This window comes from Berghia stephanieae, chromosome 4, assembly GCF_034508935.2.
Source record: "Berghia stephanieae isolate SIO BIC M18660-M18661 chromosome 4, UCSD_Bste_1.3, whole genome shotgun sequence".
NCBI classification, from domain to species: Eukaryota; Metazoa; Mollusca; class Gastropoda; order Nudibranchia; family Aeolidiidae; genus Berghia; species Berghia stephanieae.
The window spans coordinates 20414844-20436557 of NC_088363.1; the positions used below are offsets into that span (position 1 = coordinate 20414844).

Below are 21714 nucleotides of genomic sequence, written 5' to 3' on the forward strand. Positions count from 1 at the left end.
GACAAACGTTTTACGTCAGCGAGGGCGAGCACTCACCATCACGGACGAGTGAGAGGCAAGGCTAAGTGTGGTTGACCTGGCGTGAGGGGAATGAATAAATTATCTCCGTCAAGTTTGTAGGCGTGACTCTGATATAATATTACTACATTAGACTATTCCTCAATCTTTTAGACCCTGACTCCTTTTTCAAGATGAGTCTATTTTTATTAAGCATAATAGCTTTAATTTACGCTTATTGATGATTTTGGCTATCTTGTAAATTAGACTTTAATTGTGTATCAGGGTTTTGTCATTGTACAATATTGGGGTGAGTGAGTGATAGTGAATTAAACCTAAGAATAGCTGGGAAATAGGGTATGTCCCCCTTCCCCCGCCCCCAACACGTACAACACACATACCTTTTTGTTTTAAAATCAATATCTTCCTTGTCATAGGAAACGAAAAGCATGAAATGGAACGAAATCTGTTGGTACATTTATACTGAATGAAATAGGCGACATCATTCTTACTAAATTTAAAAGGTGCCTAAATTATGAGCTAATAAGATGAACAAAAAAAATATTTTGTCTTTAGCTAATTTCGCCCACAGGGAGTTACAATAGTACAATTTAGATAAAACAAGGGAATTAATTAAAAGTTCTGCTACATTAAATTACGAATTTTGCTTATTTTATTCATTTCTATGTACATAGATTGTATGGTGTTATTCACGTAGCAGCTTGTTATGGAAAGATGTTTACCAATGATGACGCTAAGGTTTTTTGATTTAATTGAAAATTCTGTTGTGCTATTTCCGAGAGTAATAGGTGAATTATTTGCCTTCCACACATTAAAATCTCAGTTTTACTATCATTTACTATCATTTAATTTTAACTTGTTATGGTACATCCAAGATTTAATCTCATAAAACAGCTCGAAATTCGTTGTATTAAGAATTGTAAATTACTTAGGGGCACTTAATCATAAATTTCGTATCACCAGCATTAAAATAACTCAGATTGAATCTGGATATCACACGAGAAAGGGGGTGCTTATACAGGAAAAAAAAGGACAGGGCCAAGAACGCACTCCAAAGTTTAGTAAAACTTGTTCTGTCTGAATACCATTCACCACGACAGTCTGCCATCGATCCTGTAAATATGGTGTAATCCATTTAAGGGCAATTCCTTTTACGCCGAACGTATTTTCTAGTCTTCTTAACAAAATGTAATGGTCAATTGTGTCAAAGGCAGCTGAAAGATCTTAAAGGCATAATAAATTGATATTGTTAGCATCCGCATTATATAACAAAAGATTTTAAGAAGCGCCGTTTCAGTACTGTGTTGCTGTTTGTAGGCTGACTGAACTGTTGTTCTTAAGATGAGATAATAATTGTGTCAGTACTACCTTCTCCAAAAGTTTAGACAAAAAATTGAAGGATGTGTGGAAAGTGAGAGATATGAAGACGATGAAAAAGAAAAACACACAAAAAAAAACAAAAAAACGCCTGGACAGACAGTCACACCGACACCCATACACACACACAAACACACACACACACACACTAATTAGTTGAAATGAATGAAAAATAAGTATACTTAAGTTAGACGTTTGGTTGAGCATCCGACCAACAAGCAAGGGATCAGTTTTTTATTGCCAGCTGTATAAAGTTTTGTAATGGTTTTGCTTTCTGTTTTTTTTTCTCATTTTTTATTACTTGTTTATAAAGCCCTCTGCCCACCAATCAGCCACTAAATAGCTAGCTTGATATGTTGATCTGGTGGAAAGTAATACGTGAATATTTACAACTTTTGTCATAGATTAGATTGATTTTGAACTCAGTGTCTGCAGCAATTTAGTCTTTAATCACGGGCGCATGATTTAGCCAAAGATATAAGAACTGCAATCCAAACAGTTGTTAAAAGCAGGAATTTCCACTTTTAACATCCAACGGACGAGGTCAAACTTAGATGTCACTGGGTCAAACATACGCGTTGTTGTATGTCACTACTGCTGCTGTCGAATGTGAAGGTCATTCGTTCGATTCTATATAGAGTAAGCGGTTAGACTAAGGGAGTTAATTTTTGACATTTTACACGGTAATTTATTTATTTATTTTTATTATTATTATTATTATTATTAATTATGTGACCCACCGCCCCGAACGGGGGGGTGGGGAAGAGAGAGAGAGAGAGAGAGAGAGAGAGAGAGAGAGAAGAGAGAGAGAGAGAGAGAGAGAGAGAGAGAGAGAGAGAGGGGAGAGAGAAGAGAGAGAGAGAGAGCTTGTGCATTATAGAGGGCGGGAGCTAAATAGAATAAAGATATAAATATGTGTGTGCGTGTGACTGTGTGTGTGTGTGTGTGTGTGTTTATGTGTGTGGTTGTATGTGTGAAAGAAACACGAGGGAGACAAAGAGAGCGAGCGAGACAGGTAGATAAACAAACGGGGAAAAGGAGGGAGGGGGTGGAGCAAAGAATAGGTAGGGATAGTATTAGAAAGCCCTTCGTTTCAAAAGAAGTCAAAGTCAATCAATGATGGGAAACATATTGACCAATGAGATTGCAATTTAAAAAATGGGACTGGTCAAATCATGTGTTACATTGTTTCCATTTTGAGTCAGATGACAGCTTGAAGAGGAGCGGGTTGGGCTTAATTTGTAATGACTTGCATGAAATCATATTGAATCTTCTTCTTTGAGTTGCAACGTCGAGTTATTTAGGACCTGCCACTCGTTATCACAACCCCTAGTGGTCAATTGTCAGCTACTAAATTCTCCTCCCCTTTTTCTTTGGGTTCACTTCAGTGACTTCTTATATAGTAGACAATGGTTTACTCACATTGTTTATTGTCTCAAAAGACCCCACCCTCCCTCCCATTCCCAATGAATACACGTTAAAACACTCTCTCTCTCTCTCTCTTATTTATTTATTTATTTTTAAAAATATATCTCTCTGCATCCATCTCTCTCTCTCTTTGTTACTGACTCTCTCTCTCTCTCTGTGTGTGTGTGTGTGTTTCTCTCTCTCTCTCTCTCTCTCTCTCTCTCTCTCTCTCTCATGTAAACAACAACGCGATAGAAAGTTACAGTGCTCCTCTATTATGTCATGTTACGGATGACGTCATTGGCGTTGGCGACTTATGCGTCAACCAATCAAATCGTCACCAACAGTTTCGCATTGTATTGCTCGCCATACGGCGGCATCTTCGTCACGCCACTCGTTGACGCCACCGCATGCTCACGGACGCCGTCAATATTTACGGGGCGGAATACGGCCGTCGGAGATACTGTCCTTTTGTTGGTTAACGATGGGGTTGAAATAGGATACTGTTTCAAGCAAATTTTTGATTGCCTCTAATTTCAAAAATATTTGAGTTATGATCATTCTGACAACTTTGTAAGCTTCCCTATGTCCCAGAGATTCGATTTAGTAAAAAAAGTGATTTTATGATTTTTTGAGAGATACTGTCCTTTTGTTGGTTAGGGCAGATCAGTATGTAAATGTAATATTCATGAAAAATTTCTAGTAACAATCAATGACACTTAAAAATCATTATCACTTACAAACCAGAAATCAAAACTGAACCCAAATATATGATTCAAACCCATCAACACTATAAAGTGTACTTTACATTATACTGAATGCAAATATTAAAGAGTCTAAAAATATAGATGACCTTAATATAAATATGTGATAACTGACATAAAAAGAGATGCTTCGCAAAAAATTTCGAAAGCAGTAGTAGTGGTGATACAGTAGTAAATGATGTGGTAATGGTGGCAAATGCAGGTGAATTATCAACTCCCTCACCAGTAAAAATACCAATTAACCACCAAAAGTATCTTTTATTTTTGTTTCTAAGGTGTTTATGGCGCTTGCAACACATTAAGGTCATATCAGCGCCAGTAAAAAGAGAACATAATCTAGATTTACAATCAAAACCACTGAAGAAAAAGTAAGACGAAAGAGGAATTGGTTCAAATAGGGAACCGATGTTGATACCAAGAGCAATGCCATCAATGTACTAAGTTTGAGATCACCTAAAAGTCTTATCCAGACACTAGCACAGGATCCCACTGAGAGGAAAACACTCAAATGTTTACAGAACACATAACAATACAAAACAGAGTGATGATTTACAAGGAAAAAAATATCATCTCCCAAAACTAACTATACTTTTGACTAAGGTATCCGGCCAGGGCCAGGATAAAATCAAGTAACCTCATCCCAAGACAAAGACAATGTGTGTTGAAAAACAGATATTGAAAGACGAAGTAAGTGCCTCCCTGCTCACTATGGGAGGTCAGGAACTCGATCCAGGGCAAAAGCATCAATCAACCGGCAAGACTGTCCTAGAAATTCTCAATCACCAGCATTTCTGGCATGTGGGGACAAACATTGACCAATGAACGTAATGCTGTTTCGTAAAACTTGTCTCGCTTTAATATATAGTATGTACTTATGCTGAGCTGTAAGAAAAATGTGTTGGTCGAGTATGACATGTCTTGAAAATGGTCGGTAAGGAGAATTTAAGGCAGGACTGGGGGGGGGGGGGGATGTCAGATAATTTTGATATTTTTGTATAAAATAGGACAAAATTGATAAGAGTATAAAAACAATCCCCGAGTCAAATGATGATAGATTACTGAATATATTTCAGATGTGGAATTCTCACCAATAATGATATGGAATGACCTATCAACTTTTCTTTAATTCTTTGCCTAATTAATCCTAAAATTATCAAGATTCATTGTCTATTTTAATCTTAGTAAAAATTTGTCACGATAAAAAAAAATCCAGAACGTAAGATTCATTTACTCAAGGTAGCAATCAACAATCCAAACAATGATAAAATCATTTTTTGGGAGCAATGTGAAGATCAAAATTAACCTTAACACAAAATAAAACATCTGAGAGCTACCAACTCCCTTTTTTATATTTTATATCCCAGAAACACCGCAACTTTAAAGGGTTGTTAAAGAATCCTTGATTCTATTCCTTACTATTCAACAATGATGTATAGTAAAATGACAAACTAAATGGTTAATTTAATTGGATATCATTCTTGATGTCTCACTGATTGAAAGATATCCTATTAAGTCTAATCTTTGTCTTACTACGATATGGGTGGTATCTCACACCCAATTAAATTTGTATTGATCAGAGATCTTCATAGAATTTTATGAGAACAATTCATCTACATACATATATAACATCTATTAAAAAATAATTTTATATATATATAAAGGTTTCTTAATAATTATTTGAAAAAAATATAGACCTCAAGGGAACTTCATATATTTTACTCCGTGTTGGCCCCCAGTGTCCAATCTCAGTATCCTCGAGCCCACCACCACCACTTCCTTGAAACCTGCTGGAAAAAAATGTTCAAATAACCAAACTGCAATAAATGCTAATAACAAAACTGCACTGGACGCAACAATCCAATTACTTTCATAATGCACAAAAACATAAGAATTCAAAAACAGAACATTGTCAAAGAAGGCAGATAATATTCTCAAAATCAAAACAAATAACTAAAAATATTGGAGACAGAACTTTCCTGGCAACCCCTGAGAGAAAAAAATAAATATAATTGTCTATTTTTTTTTTAACTTGCCAATTTTTTTTTGCAAATTCAAAAATTCTTATTCAAAATGAACTATACTTAGACTTACTTTTAATTTTAATGTTTGTTTTTTTTGTTTTTTATTATTAAACCTTTGCATTTGTAAACACATGATCGTCAAAAAATAATCTCAATAATTTTTATTTTTTTTGAGGTGGGGAACAAATGTGCCCAAAAAACAAACAAAAAAAAAAAAGCAGTAGCAAGGGTCATAGAAAAATGTATGTGAAAGGGTTAGACCGATAAAACAAACATTTTGCTTCTACCTGGGGTCTGTGCTCCACTGTCGAATAATTATTTTCAAATTTAAAAAAAATAAATCTTAAGCAATAAATTATAAACAAACAATAACCATGAACTCAAATTTTCAAACAATGAAACTTCAAACGTTGAAACTAACCTGATCTGCATGGGATGCATCTTAGATCTTGACAAAGGAGGGTATGGCTCACCTCCCAAACTGTCTGGGGATGAAATAGCTTGTTCGCCTAGGAACAAAGAAAAAGACCACTCATTATGCTCTTAATTAGCAAATTGCATCCTAAATTAACTCAATCTTTTCACTATTAGACATAGCTTCTGAATTTTGTGTGTACTTTGATTAAACTGCAGGCCTTCCCAAAGGCAATCATAAAAAAATGCACTTTCCAGATATGACAATTCCTTACAAATGTGTGATCAGTCTTTTCACTCCCATCATTTCAAAAGGCATGTTATGTTGAAATTTGAAGTTCTGTTTCAGTTTCAATAAAGTTACACATTACTACAAATACTACTGCAGTTGCTAGATGTTTATTGTATTGATAGATTGTTCCAACAATAAGGCTGTCCACGGAATCAGTTCATTGAAATGCCACTTAATCGGAAGGCTTTCCTTGAACACCACTGTTATCCCCCTCTGATAAGTTTATGGATAATAAATAAGACACCATTTTGCTTACCTTGAGGAAATGGATCTACAAAAGTTCCTGTAAAATTGTTGAAAACACCATTAAGTGGTGAAGGATTCAACAAATTAGCAAGCTCCTCAATGTTTGCATTCTGAACAGAGGTGGTCCTACAGCTGACATCACGGGGCAAGATTGCAGATTTACCGTCCATAGGAGCTGACACAGAACTTGTGGGCGTATGCCCAGTAGCACCCATTCCTGACCCTAACAAAGGACCTACAATGGAGAAAAAGAAGTGATTTCAGAAATGGGCCAAAATTAAAATATAAAAACTAAAATAGAATTCATAAAGGCTAGAAAGATTCTTACCTCTCCCAAAGGGTAACCACATTTGGGTTTATCTTTCTCAAAAACCAATAGAGACAAACTAGAAATAGGCACACAAATATAAATGATTGATGAAGCGTTAATTTCAGTCATTGACATGACCTGGGGACACAAGTAAATTTTGTGAAAAAAATACAGATAAGATAAGGTAGGACGCCCGAATTTCGACACTGATTGTAAAGTCGACACTCTTAGATAGCCTGCTGTCAAACCTATTTTTCACCTAAATTTATGTTTTCGGACATAAAAACAGTGATGTCATATTAGCCTGCTGTCAAACCTATTTTTCACCTAAATTTATGTTTTCGGACATAAAAACAGTGATGTCATATTAACCGCCGATAAATTTTCTTTCTGTTTCACCTACTTTCCAATTAAAATTGGATGAAAATTTTTATATTGTTTTTTCATGCGTAAACTTACAGTTCACGAAATCTGCTTCAACACCCGCGATTTTCTCTCAGGGGTTGCCAGGAAAGTTCTGTTTCCAATATTTTTAGTTATTTGTTTTGATTTTGAGAATATTATCTGCATTCTTTGACAATGTTCTGTTTTTGAATTCTTATGTTTTTGTGCATAATGAAAAAACAGTAAAATCACTAAGAATCTGTATAAAATTATGGAGTATTGTGGCAATTCGTACGTATATAAAATGCTTTGTGTGTGGTGCCGGAGAGAGAGAGAGAGAGAGAGAGAGAGAGAGAGAGAGAGAGAGAGAGAGAGAGAGAGAGAGAGAGAGAGAGAGAGAGAGAGAGAGAGAGAGAGAGAGAGAGAGAGAGAAAGAGAGAGAGAGAGGAGGTGGAGGAGGAGAAGGAGAAGAAGAAGAAGAAGAAGAAGAAGAAGAAGAAGAAGAAGAAGAAGAAGAAGAAGAAGAAGAAGAAGAAGAAGAAGAAAAAGCATTAATTGCTAATGGGTTTGTTTTGCTTTTGATTACATTTTCCAAGGCAACGAGAAATAAAAACTATGCTCTTCTTATATATTTCAAGTTCATTCCTCTAAAATTCAAATTGTAAAATGAAAATTATGACTCACTTTGATTATGCTGCATTTTTGCAGCAGTTGCAGCATTGAACATGGCTGTATTCCCTCCACTGCCGTGACTGATGTTATCAACAGAGATGCCACTGTCCGAGAGGGGGCTGTTATTGCCACTAGCATGACCAGTTTGATTTTGAATATTCAAGGAGTGAAGGCCAGACAGTACATTGATTGGTAATCCAGAGCTGGTGGGTATGCTCTGTGATACTCCAATATTCACGGGCATTTCCCCAAGACCAAGGTTCATCAGCTCCATGCTATTTGGAGACTGAATAACAGCAGAGTCCATATTCTGCCCTGGAAATGAACCACTTCCCAAGATTGGCAGGTTTACAGAAAGTTGCTGCAAAATACAATTTTTTTCTGTTAGCAGAGAGAATATAAATGGGGGAGATTGTCAACTAAACAAAAAAGTTTTTGTTTGTTGTGTTTAAGGGTTTTACAGCGTTTGCAACACATTAAGGTCATATCAGTGCCAGTAAAAAGGAAGAAAATGGGATGGTAGTAAGTTCTAGAATTACAATAAAGCATCCAAGAATATGTAAGACAAAGAGGAATTGCTTCAAATGGGAAACGGATGTAGATTCCAAGAGCACACTATCAAAGTACTTAGTTTGAGATTACCTTAAAAAAAGTCACGTCCAGACACAAGCACAGGTCCCCACTAAGAGGAACACACTCAAATGCTTACAAATCATAAATAACATGTAAACAAAACACAATACTGTGCATAACAGAGATGATTTACAAGGAAAAAAATATCTCCCAAAACTACTATAAATTTGACTGTTTCACTCTCAGCCAAGGTCAGGACAAAACCAAGTAATCTCATTCCAAGACAAAGACAGAAAGCAGTTGGAAAATAGATACAGGAGGATAGAAGACAGAACAAGTATTTCCCTGCCCATTATGGAGAGACGGTTGAACATAAAACCTGAAAAACCTTCTCCAAAAAATGCATGTCCATATGATGATATATAACATGAAATTCAACAGAATTATGTCATCAACAGTTCATTATAATAAGCATTAACATCATACATCATGGAAATTATCAGGAAGAGAGACAGGATTTTTTTTTAACCTAAGGGAAAATTCCAGAGAAAAAGAAACTGTCAGCACAGGCCTTACACAAGCTACAAAATTTATCAACAAAGACCTGTTACAAGCTACAATAATAAGAAAATAATTTTTTTTAAAGAAAACAAAATGTATGGTGTTTACCCATAGTTCTGTCACTTTAAAAGTACTTATGTCCCTCAGTTTGTACAAACACAAAAACAGTGAAACTTCTAAAAAATTTCCTCTAGAATTTTGGTTAAATAACTGAATCAAGAGGGGAAAAATATCCAAATTGACCTATATTGACCTTTAAAAAATCTGTATATATAATTTAACACGTGTAACAAGCACAGCTGTGTTCTAGAAGCTCTGCTATCTTTGTGACTTTTCAATAATGTACACGCATTTTATCATTGGAATTCTATATGTACTTTGTGATATCCTGGAGTAAATTGTAGATATTCATCAAATATTTTTAGAGTTATTAAGACATTTAAAACAAATTTTACACATCTTAGATCTCAGGACATTTTATTTGTTTACATCTTTATGTGTCGAATTGGAATCGTCATCCATAAATATCCATCAAAAATGTTATTAGACCAAGAGGAGGTAGGAGAAAACAGGATGATTGAAACTATCAAAAACAATAGGCCACAGAGAAAACTTCATGCACAGATCACCTTTAACACTGACAACCATTCCCACAAAATCTATAACACTGAAACAAAAAAGACAACAACTCACCTTGCAATCACACCACACAGTTACTCAACACACCTGTAATAATCAAAACATGAAACCCCACCACCTACCTTACATAACACACGTGGTAAAAACCACTCAAAGAGTCCCAACTATTTACAAATATGATTTGTCAAGATAGTCAAAGCAGAGGAGGAAAAAGGACAATAACACGGATTGATGTGCCAATGGGAGCAATCTATATTCATGTTTTGTCCAACGAAGTCATCAATCACATGATTTGTTGCTGTCCAACGACTGGATAATTCTTCAGAGATGAAAACCCGCTGCTTTATGAAAGTTGGAAACATACCCATGTGTCAAGCTGAACGAAATGACCAGTCGTGATGTTAGATATTTCAAAAACTGTGAACACTCTTCACTATGTGGGTCACATTGAGCACATATTCCACTGTGACCAATGACCTCGAGCACATGGAAATGTAATATAGATCATGCCCATTGCTGACACTATAAAAAATTACATGACAAGACAGCTCACATAAATGAATCAACATATAGTAATAGTGGAGTTTTAAACCAGAACTTTCTATTAAAGCAATGGACACACATAGTAAACAATCTCCTGGTTCGGTTATAACAATATAAAAAGTGTTCAAAATAAACAAAATGCTAAGAAAAATCTCAAATTAATGGACTTAAACTGCCAATCAATTAAAAATAAACATGTGTTATTTATTAACATTGTACACAATAAGAAATTAGACATTATCATTGGCACTGAGTCATGATTTGATTATCTCTATTCAGGATAATGAATATTTCCCATCGTAATTCAACATATATCGTAAAGACCGCAACCTTAATGGCCAGGGGTGTTTTTATTGCCATTAGCCAAGAGTATATAATCTCATTAGTACCAGAACCGGAGCAAAGCGTGAGATGATATGAATCAAAATATCCAGGGCACTTTACATGTGCTCCTTCTATGCGCCCAATATGGGTGATGAAGAAAGCTTGGAGCTATTCAAGAATTGTATGATGAAATTAAACACCATCACCAATGGCATCTTCATAACAGGAGATTTTAACTTGTGACTGGAAATCTTAAACATTAAAAGTAAAGACCCCTTTTGCACAATGACTTTTTGAATATCTTAGAAGACAGTGCGCTCACTCAGCTAATAGAGGAACCAACAGAAAAGCAAACTAAGGTCTGAGAAATGAAATTACTGAAACAGCTAAAGAGCTTTTAAACATGCCAACACTTAGCACTGAAGAACTTTGGCAAAAATTCAAACATATTCTAGAGAAAGGAATCAGGAGAAATATACCACATAAAACTTGTAGAATCATAAACAGCCTACCGTGGCTCACTAAGTCAATAAGAAAGATGATAAACCAGCATGACAGCTGTTATAAAAGGTATAAAAAGACAAACAAGCACAGTTATAAAGAGAAATACACTGTTGCGTCAAAAAATATTGAGACTATGTGGAGGACATGTTTAGCCATGATGAGAACAGAAACAAATTTACTGGTATGGACAGAAGTGGAATAGCCTCAATCAATGACGATGAAAAGCTCCTCACCACAGCTTTTGACAAAGCAACAGCCCTAAATGCCAAATTTCAGTCTGTCCTTTCTAAAAAGCAACCTTTAACCCTCAAACAAACTGCAGAAAACAGCATAACTGAAAGAACCAGTTACGTCAATGAAAAACAGCAGAGTGAGAGAGAGAGAGAGAGAGAGAGAGAGAGAGAGAGAGAGAGAGAGAGAGAGAGAGAGAGAGAGAGAGAGAGAGAGAGAGAGAGAGAGAGAGAGAGGAGAGAGAGAGGGGAGAGAGAGGAGAGAGAGAGAGAGAGAGAGAGAGAGAGAGAGAGAGAGAGAGAGAGAGAGAGAGAGAGAAAGAGAGAGAGAGAGAGAGAGAGAGAAGAGAGAGAGAGAGAGAGAGAGAGAGAGAGAGAGAGAGAGAGAGAGAGAGAGAGAGAGAGAGAGAGAGAGAGAGAGAGAGAGAGAGAGAGAGAGAGAGAGAGAGAGAGTAGCTGCTAACCAGCCACGCCTGAACGAAGTGAGTGGGGGTCTTAACCTAATGGTGTGCGTCCCCAGTGTGACATCGTACCACTGCTCAGCCTATCTATTACTATTTATAAATCTATGAGTGGACCAGAAACCATCCAAGCAAGAGTTCAGCACCCTGCCTCCGTTGATTTTTCAGAGATCACTTGACACTGGTGAAGTACCAGGGGATTGGAGAACAGATAATGTATCTCCCATTTATAAAAAAGGACAGAGAATGATTCCTTCAAATAACTGCCCAGTGTCTCTCACTTGTACCCCAAGCAAGCACATCATTGTCAGCCAGATAATGAAATACACAGATATGAACTCCAAAATGATTTTAGGTCCAGCCAGGCGCTCAGCTTCACTGATGACATTTCAAATTCTCTCGAGAAGGGCCAACAAACTGATGTACTTATAATGGCCTTTGACAAAGTTGACCACAACATATTATGCCACAGAGACAATATGGGATAAATGGAAAAATCAACAGATGGATTGACAACTTCCTGAAAGGCTGTACCCAATCAGTGATTATCGACAGTGAATCGTCGAAGTCTGTTCCAGTTGAATTAAATGTTCTTCAAGACTCAGTCCTTGGTCCCACTCTCTTTTTTTTTTTATATCAAAGACCTGGCAGATGCTCTTGATTCTAAAGTTCGCCCTTTTGCAGACGACATTATTGCATACTTGATCATAAAATCACAAGAAGATGGAGCACATTTGCAACACAACCTTGACAACTGGCAGCTTGGGAACAGAGGCATCGCATGGAAATTCATCCAGAGAAATGCAATGATATATCAATCCATCTCCAAACCCATGCAATTACAAGCTACACAACCACACCATAGAGTACATAACAAGGGCCTAATATTTAGGAATAACAATAAAACCAGACTTAAAATGGGACGAGTACATTAACATCACAATAAAAAGCAAATAGAACCCTGGGTTTCCTCCGAAAAAATTTAAAGATTAAATCAATAAGCCTAAAATCATTAGCATAAAAGTCATTAGTTTGATCACAAATTGAATATGCATGCACTTTTTGGGACCCACACCCAAACACGTTGATAAACTGGAGGCAATACAGAGACAAGCCACTTGTTTTGTTACGGGAAACTATGACAACACATCAACTTTGAGCAACACGATTGATCAACTTGAATGGAAGTCACTCAAAACTACGAGGAAAATAGCATGTCTGGCGTGATGTATAAGATAAAGAACTACCTGGTGGTGATTTCATCCTGATCTCCAAACACCGACTAGAACATCCAGGACTTCCCACATGGACAGTTTCATCCCCCTGACATTAACCAAAGACCTCAGAAAATTTTCATTTTTACCCCAGAATCATCACAGATTGGGACTATTTACCGCAGGAAGTTATATCTGCACCCACTTAAGATTTATTTACAGAGCTTCTAGATCACTGCTGAATTTTCACCTTAAATGTTATTGTTCATGTCAAAATCTTCATGAGTGAAAGTGGACATTAAAGGAAGATTCAAGAAGATACCAATTAAATCTTTTTCAAGTAGTAGGACTGTACATGAGAAGATGAAAAGAAAAAAAACCCAATTTACCTTCTCTTTGGAAAAGGATCCAAAGGTAAGATTAACAGCATTCTTGAAAGATGAAGTATCCGTTTTGAATTCCGTATTCGGGGGTACTTGAGGCATGTCAAAGCCCTTGAAGAGGGTGTCCAATTGAATAAATGTCATCTGCAGCAACTGGGCAATCTGACCAGCATGTCCATGGCCACATGTGCGTTCAATGAAAGCTTTAGCTTGGTTGAGTCTGCTCTCATAATTAGAGAGAGTGTGCATACCTTCCATTAATCCTATCTCCCGTTTCTCATGTAAGTCATCCAATTCTTTCAAACAAGCATCCTGAAAAGATCAAAGTTAATCGAGTGATAAACGACAACCAGACAATGTTTAACCGATAAGTCAAATAGTGTTATTCTCATAAACACAACCTTTGCCTGGGTTATGGATTAAGCAACTAAAACAAATGCACATAAAAGGCTAAGAAATATTGTGGTGATGTAGGCACGGCATCGGTACAGTAAAGGCTACAAAGAAGAAAAGAAAAAAATAATGTTTCCTTTTCATCTTCTTTTAAAAAATTATATAAATTTTGTTATCAGATTATCAATGTATGGCTTTGCCAACAACATCACAATAACTTCTGTGGTTATTTTCATGTGAAAATATGTGGATATATACTGTTTGGCATTGCAAACAGTTGATTTTCTCTCAGTCCACATTCATATAAAAAGATCCGAGCATTATACACAAAACCTTTCCATGTTATAGCCACTCAATATCAGGAGTAATGATAGTGAGTAAAAGCTTGGCAGTGGGTGGAACATGACTACAGGCTGCATTCATTATACATAGAAATAATAATATTAGAATAATTTTAGCTTTATAGGTATGGCTAATTTGCTGACTTTTGAACTAGCTGTACACATTCAAAGAGCAAACAAAATAATTTGCTATTGTTACAATCAAGTTTTATAGAAATCTATCAGACAATTGAAATTGAAGAAAATTGTACACGCAGAGACGTTGAAAAGAGCTATAGCTGTGGTAGTAGTGGAAATGATAACAATAATGATGATGATTATGCAGTGACTGTCTTTGTAAAGGTAGTATTACTGCTATGGTGCCTGTAGTGATGATGTGGTCGTGGCTATATTCCCAATTTTCCTAGCCTGAAAATTCAAGACAAAACATTTTCTTTCATGAAGTCTTTCAAACATGAATAATAAAAAAAATTCTAGACATTTTCCAAGCTTACAACCCTATTGAGAGATCATATAATTGAGATCATTCTCAACACTTACTCTTGCCTCCTCAAGGATTGCTTTGTAACTTTGAAATGTTTCATTGATCAGTCCTTTGGTACTATCTTTCTGCATCTCTAGCTCTTCAAAAGCTAAATTGAGGTTGGAATTCATCTTCTGACAATTTTCCAGCTTCTTTCCACATTCGTCAGCAAGTTTAATCAAAGTGTCCTTGTTTTTGCACACGGCATTCGTCACTTGACTTATGTAGTTTTCATGCTGTGCGTGTACTTTTGAGACACAATCACCACAAGCTGGTACCTGTAATACAAAATTAAAAAGCTTAGGACTTTGAGAAGCAGGGGGAACTATTGTAAAATATACAACAATAAATGGGCAGGCAATAACAGCAATGTGATTGATGTATACCATATGAGTAACCCCAAGATACCAGACCTGTGTGATATGGAGAATTCAGGATCTTGCATTTGGACAAAAATCCAAATTTTGGTGACAAATAAATATTTAACTTAACGCACTGCGTTTTATAGAATTTGTAAGATCACTTAACTTTTAGAAAATTTTCAAAAATTTTAGCTTGAAGAAACAAATCATTTATTATCAGACCATGAGCAACTTACCAAGCATTTTGAGCAAAAAAACTTTATGCTCTCGAGAGGATGCAAGGAACAAAAAATTGGCTTTCTAAGATGCTCAATACCTTCTCCACTTTTAATCATATCTTCAAAAGTCACAACCTGAGGAAGGGAAAGAATATGGACATTTATATTTGAACTGGCTAAGGGAGCAATAATAGAATACAGATATACCATATATTAATGGGACTAAGATATATCTTTAAAATAAGGTACGGCTTCTCACTTTACTAAGCATTTAGATTCCTTTTTGAAAATTTTAAATAGCTGAAATGTTAAAATGAATCAAAATTTGTTACGATGCAGTCAACACTTTTGTCATTCAAATTTCTTTTTTACATCATATTTGAACAAAAATATTTGCTATAGTTAAAGTATATTAAGTGTTGAAGAGCTCGTTTAGCAGAAAAATAAAATATGTATAGCAAGAACTAGCAGATTTTGTGTTTTGAGTGAGAGAAATCTATTTTTGTATAGGTTGGGTGTGAAATTTTGGGGAAAATCCGGAAAATGGTCGGGAAGGAGAGAGTTAAACATGTTTAAAGATGCTTTCGACAATTTTAAGTCACTTCCTCGCCAATAAAAAATTAGATGGGATGAAATTTTTAAAATCTACATCTACAATTTAAGCACTTGAGAAAAGGTAAGACTAATGGGACTAGTTCACACAGGAACATATGTTGGTTCCAATATGCTTTGAGATCATCTCAAGTTCCATCAGACAAGCACAGGATCCCAGCAAAAGGCATATACTCAAAAATTCACAAAACATGAAATTCAAAACAAAAAATATAACTGTACATAACAATAACAAGAGAGATGAATTACTAGGAAAAAAAATCTACCAAAACTAATACTACACATTTGACTGTTTCCCTCTCAGCCAAGGACTCCTATCAGGGCAAACCAAGTAATCTCATTCCAATATAAATACAGAGAGCAACTCAGAAAAGATAAGGTTGATAAGACATAAGTGACCGCCTGCTCACCATGAGAGGTCAGTTTCAACATATATAGAAGCAAATGCGAGTGTGAGGTGCACTAAGTGGGGTCGTGATAAATGACAATATTTTCAAATTTGTGCTCTGAATTATCTGTATACAAATATATATAAAATACATTTGATGCAAAAAGACTTTTTAAAACAAAAAAAATATATATTTTATGCATTTCTCTGGTTTTTCAAATTCAAAAATTGACAGTCTAGCTGGCATCAAAGACAGAAAGTAACCTGGAAAAGGAGAACGGATATAAGGGGATAGAAGACAGTGAGAGGGACTTCCCTGCCCATCGGCTCAAAATTTAACACTTCGGCACGACTATGTGGTTTTGCTGTATGACCAGAGGCGTCAACTTAAAATTTGGTTCACAGGAATTTCAGACACCACTCAGAGGAATTCCCGCAAATAGACAAATTTGGATGGTATTTGGCATTGTGTTTATATATCCTATAATTCTAAATTGATATAGCTGGTTAGAACTATATGATAAGTAAACACATTGCAAATACCATTCTATCCAAAGTCCCTTTATTTCAATTGAAGTAAAGCTCCAAAACCTAATGGTGGTGGTTGTAGTAGTGGTAGTGACAATGATTTATGGTCAGTGGTTGTCGTTGTATTGGTAGTGATGTTGTTGTAGTAGTAGTGGTAGTGATGATGATGATGTGGTGGTGGTGGTTGTAGCAGTGGTAGTGATGATGATGGTGGTTGTAGTAGTGGAAGTGATGATGTGGTGGGAATGGTTGTAGTAGTACTGGTAGTGGTGATGTAGTGGTGGTTGTAGTAGTATTGATAGCAGACCTGCCAACCTTCCCAGGATGAAAAGTGTATTCCATGACCCTAAAAAGTGTATTTTTTAGCAAAAAAGTGTATTTTGTTTGCACATGTGGAAAAAAAGTGCGCACTATACAAAAATTTATATAAAAGCTAACATCAATCCCAAATCAAAATAAACTCTGATCTTCATCATTCAAGCAATCTCTAGTGATTACAAAATTATCGATTTATCGAGAAACTAAAACTTAATGGCCATTTAAAATTAGCATAAGGCTCAGAAATTGCAATATCAAAGGAAATTGCTTTCGAAATACTCAAAGAAATGACCAAAAGACCCTTAACATGCTGGTAGTATTGATGCTAGTGTTAGTGGAAGAAGTGTTGGTTGTTGTAGCGATGGTGCTCTAGTGGTGGTGGTGGTGGTGATGATGATGATGAAGCTGTGGTGGCGGTGGTGGTAGAAGTGATGTGGTGGTGGTTGTGGCAGTGACAATGCTGTGATGGCAGTTGCAGAAGTGATGATGTCATGGTGTTGATGGTAAAAGATGCTGATGAAGTTGTGATGGTGATATCTTCTAGCCCAGTACATCAGTTATGAGAAAGTTTTGAGATAAAATATCTGGGAGAGTGGTCTTCAATTCAATAGATTGATAATTTGCAACAGTAGCAAGATATTTTCCATATATATTATCTAATGATCCATCTCTCTCTCTCTCTCTCTCTCTCTCTCTCTCTCTCTCTTTAATTTTTTTTGAGGATTCACTACTACTACTCCTACTACTGCTATTATTACTTCTATATACTACTAATACTATTACTTTGGTCAAATGATGGGAAATTCGCAAAGTATGTAATATGAGAGACAAGTTAAATACTTCTAAAATGGTTCTAAAAACTTCATTTTGAACCAAATACCGTTCTTAAAGCTGCCCACTTTGTAATTCAAGACCCGTACAAAATAATAAAGAAAAAAAAAGATCATTATAAATTTTATAAATCAAAATAGAGTAATTTAATTATTATAAAGGGAAATAACCCATTTATGTTTAAGTTAATTCACAATACAGTTTTTAATTGAAGGCTTCATAGTCAAAGAAGGGTTTAATTAAATTTTCATTTAAGAATTTTCTATTTAATAAGTGGCAAAAGTTTAAATGTGGTCTGAGACTATTTAAAGTATAAAACAAGCATATATGCATAAATCTATGCAAATCCTCAAAAATGTATGAGAAAAATATTGGTGAAAACCACATCATATAAGCAACTGAAATGATAACTACAGTATTAAATGTAATGCATCATTCATTCAGAAACACGGACAACAGTTGGTGTAGGACATGTGTGTATCAATGCATCAAATGTATCATCAAGATTATTCACATCACACATCTTTAAAAAAATCGTATTAAATCCACTAAAATCGTATCCGCGTATTTGGGGTCCAAAAATCGTACTAAAATATGATTAATCGTACTGGTTGGCAGGTCTGTGATAGTGATGTGGTGGTAGTATTTGTAGTAGTATTGGTGTAAATGTAAATGTAAATAATGAATTTATATAGCGCCTAAACATCCACGTTAATAGTGCTCTGCGGCACTTTACATAATTAAAAAATGTTTAAAAACAACAAAATTAAAAATCATGACACTACATAATAAGCATGAATACAAAAACAAAATCTAAGCAACATCTATTTCATGAAAAATAAGCCTCAAGGAACAAATCATTCTTCAGAAATTTCCTGAAAGATGATAAATTTTCCCATGACTTTCTCCTAGGACTAAGTGCGTACCATAGGCGTGGAGCTATGGATGAAAAGGCTTTTTTTTTTTTACCGAAAGTGGATTTTGAGGTGGTAACCTTTAGAAGTTGGGACTGATATGATCTTAAATTTCGAGTGGGTTCATATTTTTTAATCATTTCCTGCAAATATTCAGATGCCAATCCATCCAGACATCTAAAAACATAGCACAATATCTTAAATTCTATCCTGAACTTCACAGGAAGCCAGTGCAATTCCTGGAGAACTGGTGTTATATGATCTTTTTTTCGTTAATTCTATAAGTCTAGCCGCTTTATTTTGAATTTTTTTGAAGTTGATGAATTAATCTACTTTGACAGCCAATGAGAAGGGCATTACAATAATCTAATCTGCTAGTAATAAAAGAATTAACAAGCATCTTTGTAATATCCTCATCAATATAATATCTGATTCTTCCAATGTTTCTCATGTGAGTTACAACATTGACATATTTTTTTAACATAATCTTCCATGGATAACCCTTGATCTAAATACACTCCAAGATTTCTCACACAAGAACTAGGTTTAATAGCATTTTTACCCCCTAGTACCTCATTTGTAGATATTTTTGAGAGTTGATACCTATTTCCAAAAATTATCATTTGTCTTGTCATTAAGTTTGTTTAGTTTCATCCAATTCTACTAGTAATGACGTGGTGGTGATGATTGTAGTAGTAGTGATAGTGATGACGTGGTGGTGGTGGTGGTTATTGTAGTAGTAGTAGTAGTGGTAGTGATGATGATGTAGTGGTGGTGGTTGTAGTAGTCATTGAATTGATGACGACGTGGTGGTGGTTGTAGTAGCAGTGGTAGTGATGATGTGGTAGCTGTAGTTGTAGTGATGGTGGCTATAGTAGTCGTGGTAGTGATAGAGGTGTTGGGGGACCTTTGGAGCAATATGACCTCACCAGAATTTGACAGAAGTTGCCAGTAACCCATAAACTTTTTCTCAAGACCGGAATTTTTTTTCTCCCCGATAATACTGAGTTTTGGCATCACTGTGTGACACTCTTTCGGAGCAGAGGGTCCTGGGTTCGAGCCTCGCTCTGTGCATTGATGAGTCCTTGGAAAAGGCTCTTTACTCACTCGGGTGTAAAATGAGTCTCTGTCGAAAAAAAAACTTTAATTACTGACTATAGACGTCGTGACTCATTCTACATGTTATGTGTTGCTGTTGGTGATGTAAATGACTCTCTGTAAAGTGCTTTTGAGTACATTTAGTGGATATTGCGCAAAAATATTTGGGGCTTTTTTTTCTATTTTTTTTTTTTTGCAGTTCTTGACTTGTGAAAGACAGTCAGGACCTAAATTTGTAGCGATAGAAATTGAACAAACAAAAAATATAACTTGCCTGATGATCTTCGAAGCATCTCATGAACTGATGAGCAGTAACACAATTTGGACAAAGAAGATTTTCACAAGTCTTGCATCTTGCAACAGCCTTGTCCTCAGCTTTACAACTGGTACAGCCAATCTGCAGTAATAAAAAAATATCGAGAGTAAGATAGATGTGAAACAAGTTAATAACAAAGCTGTTACAACATGGAGAATCTGAATTTAAATGAAAAAAATATAGACAAAGAAAACTTAAAATTCAAAATTTTAATAACTAATATCCTCTACTTTTCATAATTAGATTTGCTGAATAATCAAAACACATACAAACCTGCTTTATTTCCTCAGAATCCTTTTGAAGAATATCTTCCAAAACCAAATCAGACTGCAAACCAATTACTCCTTGAGATGGCAATTGAGTTTTCTGTTTGCAACTTGGGCAATTCAAGGAAGCACTACTGACACTGTCAACAGAATTCTCATTTTCCAATTGTTTATCCAGACATTCTTCACAAAACACATGAAGACATGATAAAAGTTTAGGTGTCTTCAACTTGTTTTCACAAATATGGCAAATATCTACAGCATAGTCATCTTCCAAAGCTCCACCGCTCCCAGAAAGATCTTCCTTAAGATTCATCTCATCAGTCGGTGATGGAGCATATTCATTCTCTGATGCAGAAGCCATGCTAAGGGACAAAAATTTAAGATATTTTAGGTTTAAGCTTTTGTTTGTTTGTTTGTTTTTGTTTTTTTTTATTTTTTATTTTTTGGGAGTGGGGGGGGGGGGGGGGGGGGGGGGGGGGCGAATCATATCAGTGCATGTTTAGTACTTTTAATCCTGTGGATAAAATAAGGTAGAATTTAGCTTTGGATATCAAACATTGGAAATTGGCAAATCAAAAGTTCTTGATGCCGAATGAAATCTATAGACCTGTAAATGAGCCGTACAAAAATTGACAAAATTTTTGACAAACCACAGACATGATTTTTAAAATAAATGAGTGCAGTATAATAAATGAAAGAGATAGACAATGTGTTACTATTACTGGGTGCCTTGTGGAGATAAAAGAAAAGCCAAATAAGCAAGTCATTAATATGATGACTTTAAAAGGTAATTCCAGCTATAGCATAGCTGCCAACTTTTCAAAAATAAAATAAGGAACGCTCATTTGGCCCGGCATGAGGGGACAACGTGTGCCACCCCCCTTCATCGAATTGCAACATATAAAAGTCAGCCTTTTTAATTACTATTACTAACACTAACAAGTTTGAGATAACAGAGGCCAGTCCAAAAGTTGCTAAATTATCGGGTTTAGTACCAGCACATTTGAATCGTTAAAATTACACTTTCCACAATGAGACCAAAATTTCAGAACAGACAATATAAAGAAAGAATTCAACTGCCTCAACTTTGATAAGGACCAATACACAAGAAGCACAATTGTAAAATACATGAAATAACATAGAAATGCATAGCTGCCAACCTGGTACATCACTTGAGAGGGCGTTTTGGGGTAAAAATGAGGTGAGTTCAGATAAAAAGTAGACGATTGCATATATGTTTTCTTTCATGCAACATAATGGTCTTTA

The 21714-nt window shown here is 35.6% G+C and overlaps 2 protein-coding genes across 5 annotated transcripts in view; one reads left to right on the top strand and one right to left on the bottom strand.

Moving 5' to 3' along the window:
• The window catches only part of LOC144970195 (uncharacterized), a 172408-nt gene that overhangs the window by 112705 nt on the left and 37989 nt on the right, over positions 1–21714 (top strand). The gene's annotated exons all lie outside the window — the stretch shown is intronic.
• LOC144970197 (protein meiotic P26-like) lies at positions 4522–20806 on the bottom strand. Its single transcript, XM_078909587.1, has 9 exons — positions 20453–20806; positions 20138–20260; positions 15193–15309; positions 14612–14872; positions 13344–13649; positions 7918–8266; positions 6550–6774; positions 6009–6096; positions 4522–5353 (listed from the first exon to the last, which is right to left on the bottom strand). Exons 1-9 carry the CDS (start codon positions 20759–20761, stop codon positions 5233–5235), a joined length of 1899 nt encoding a protein of 632 aa, XP_078765713.1. The 5' UTR covers positions 20762–20806; the 3' UTR covers positions 4522–5232.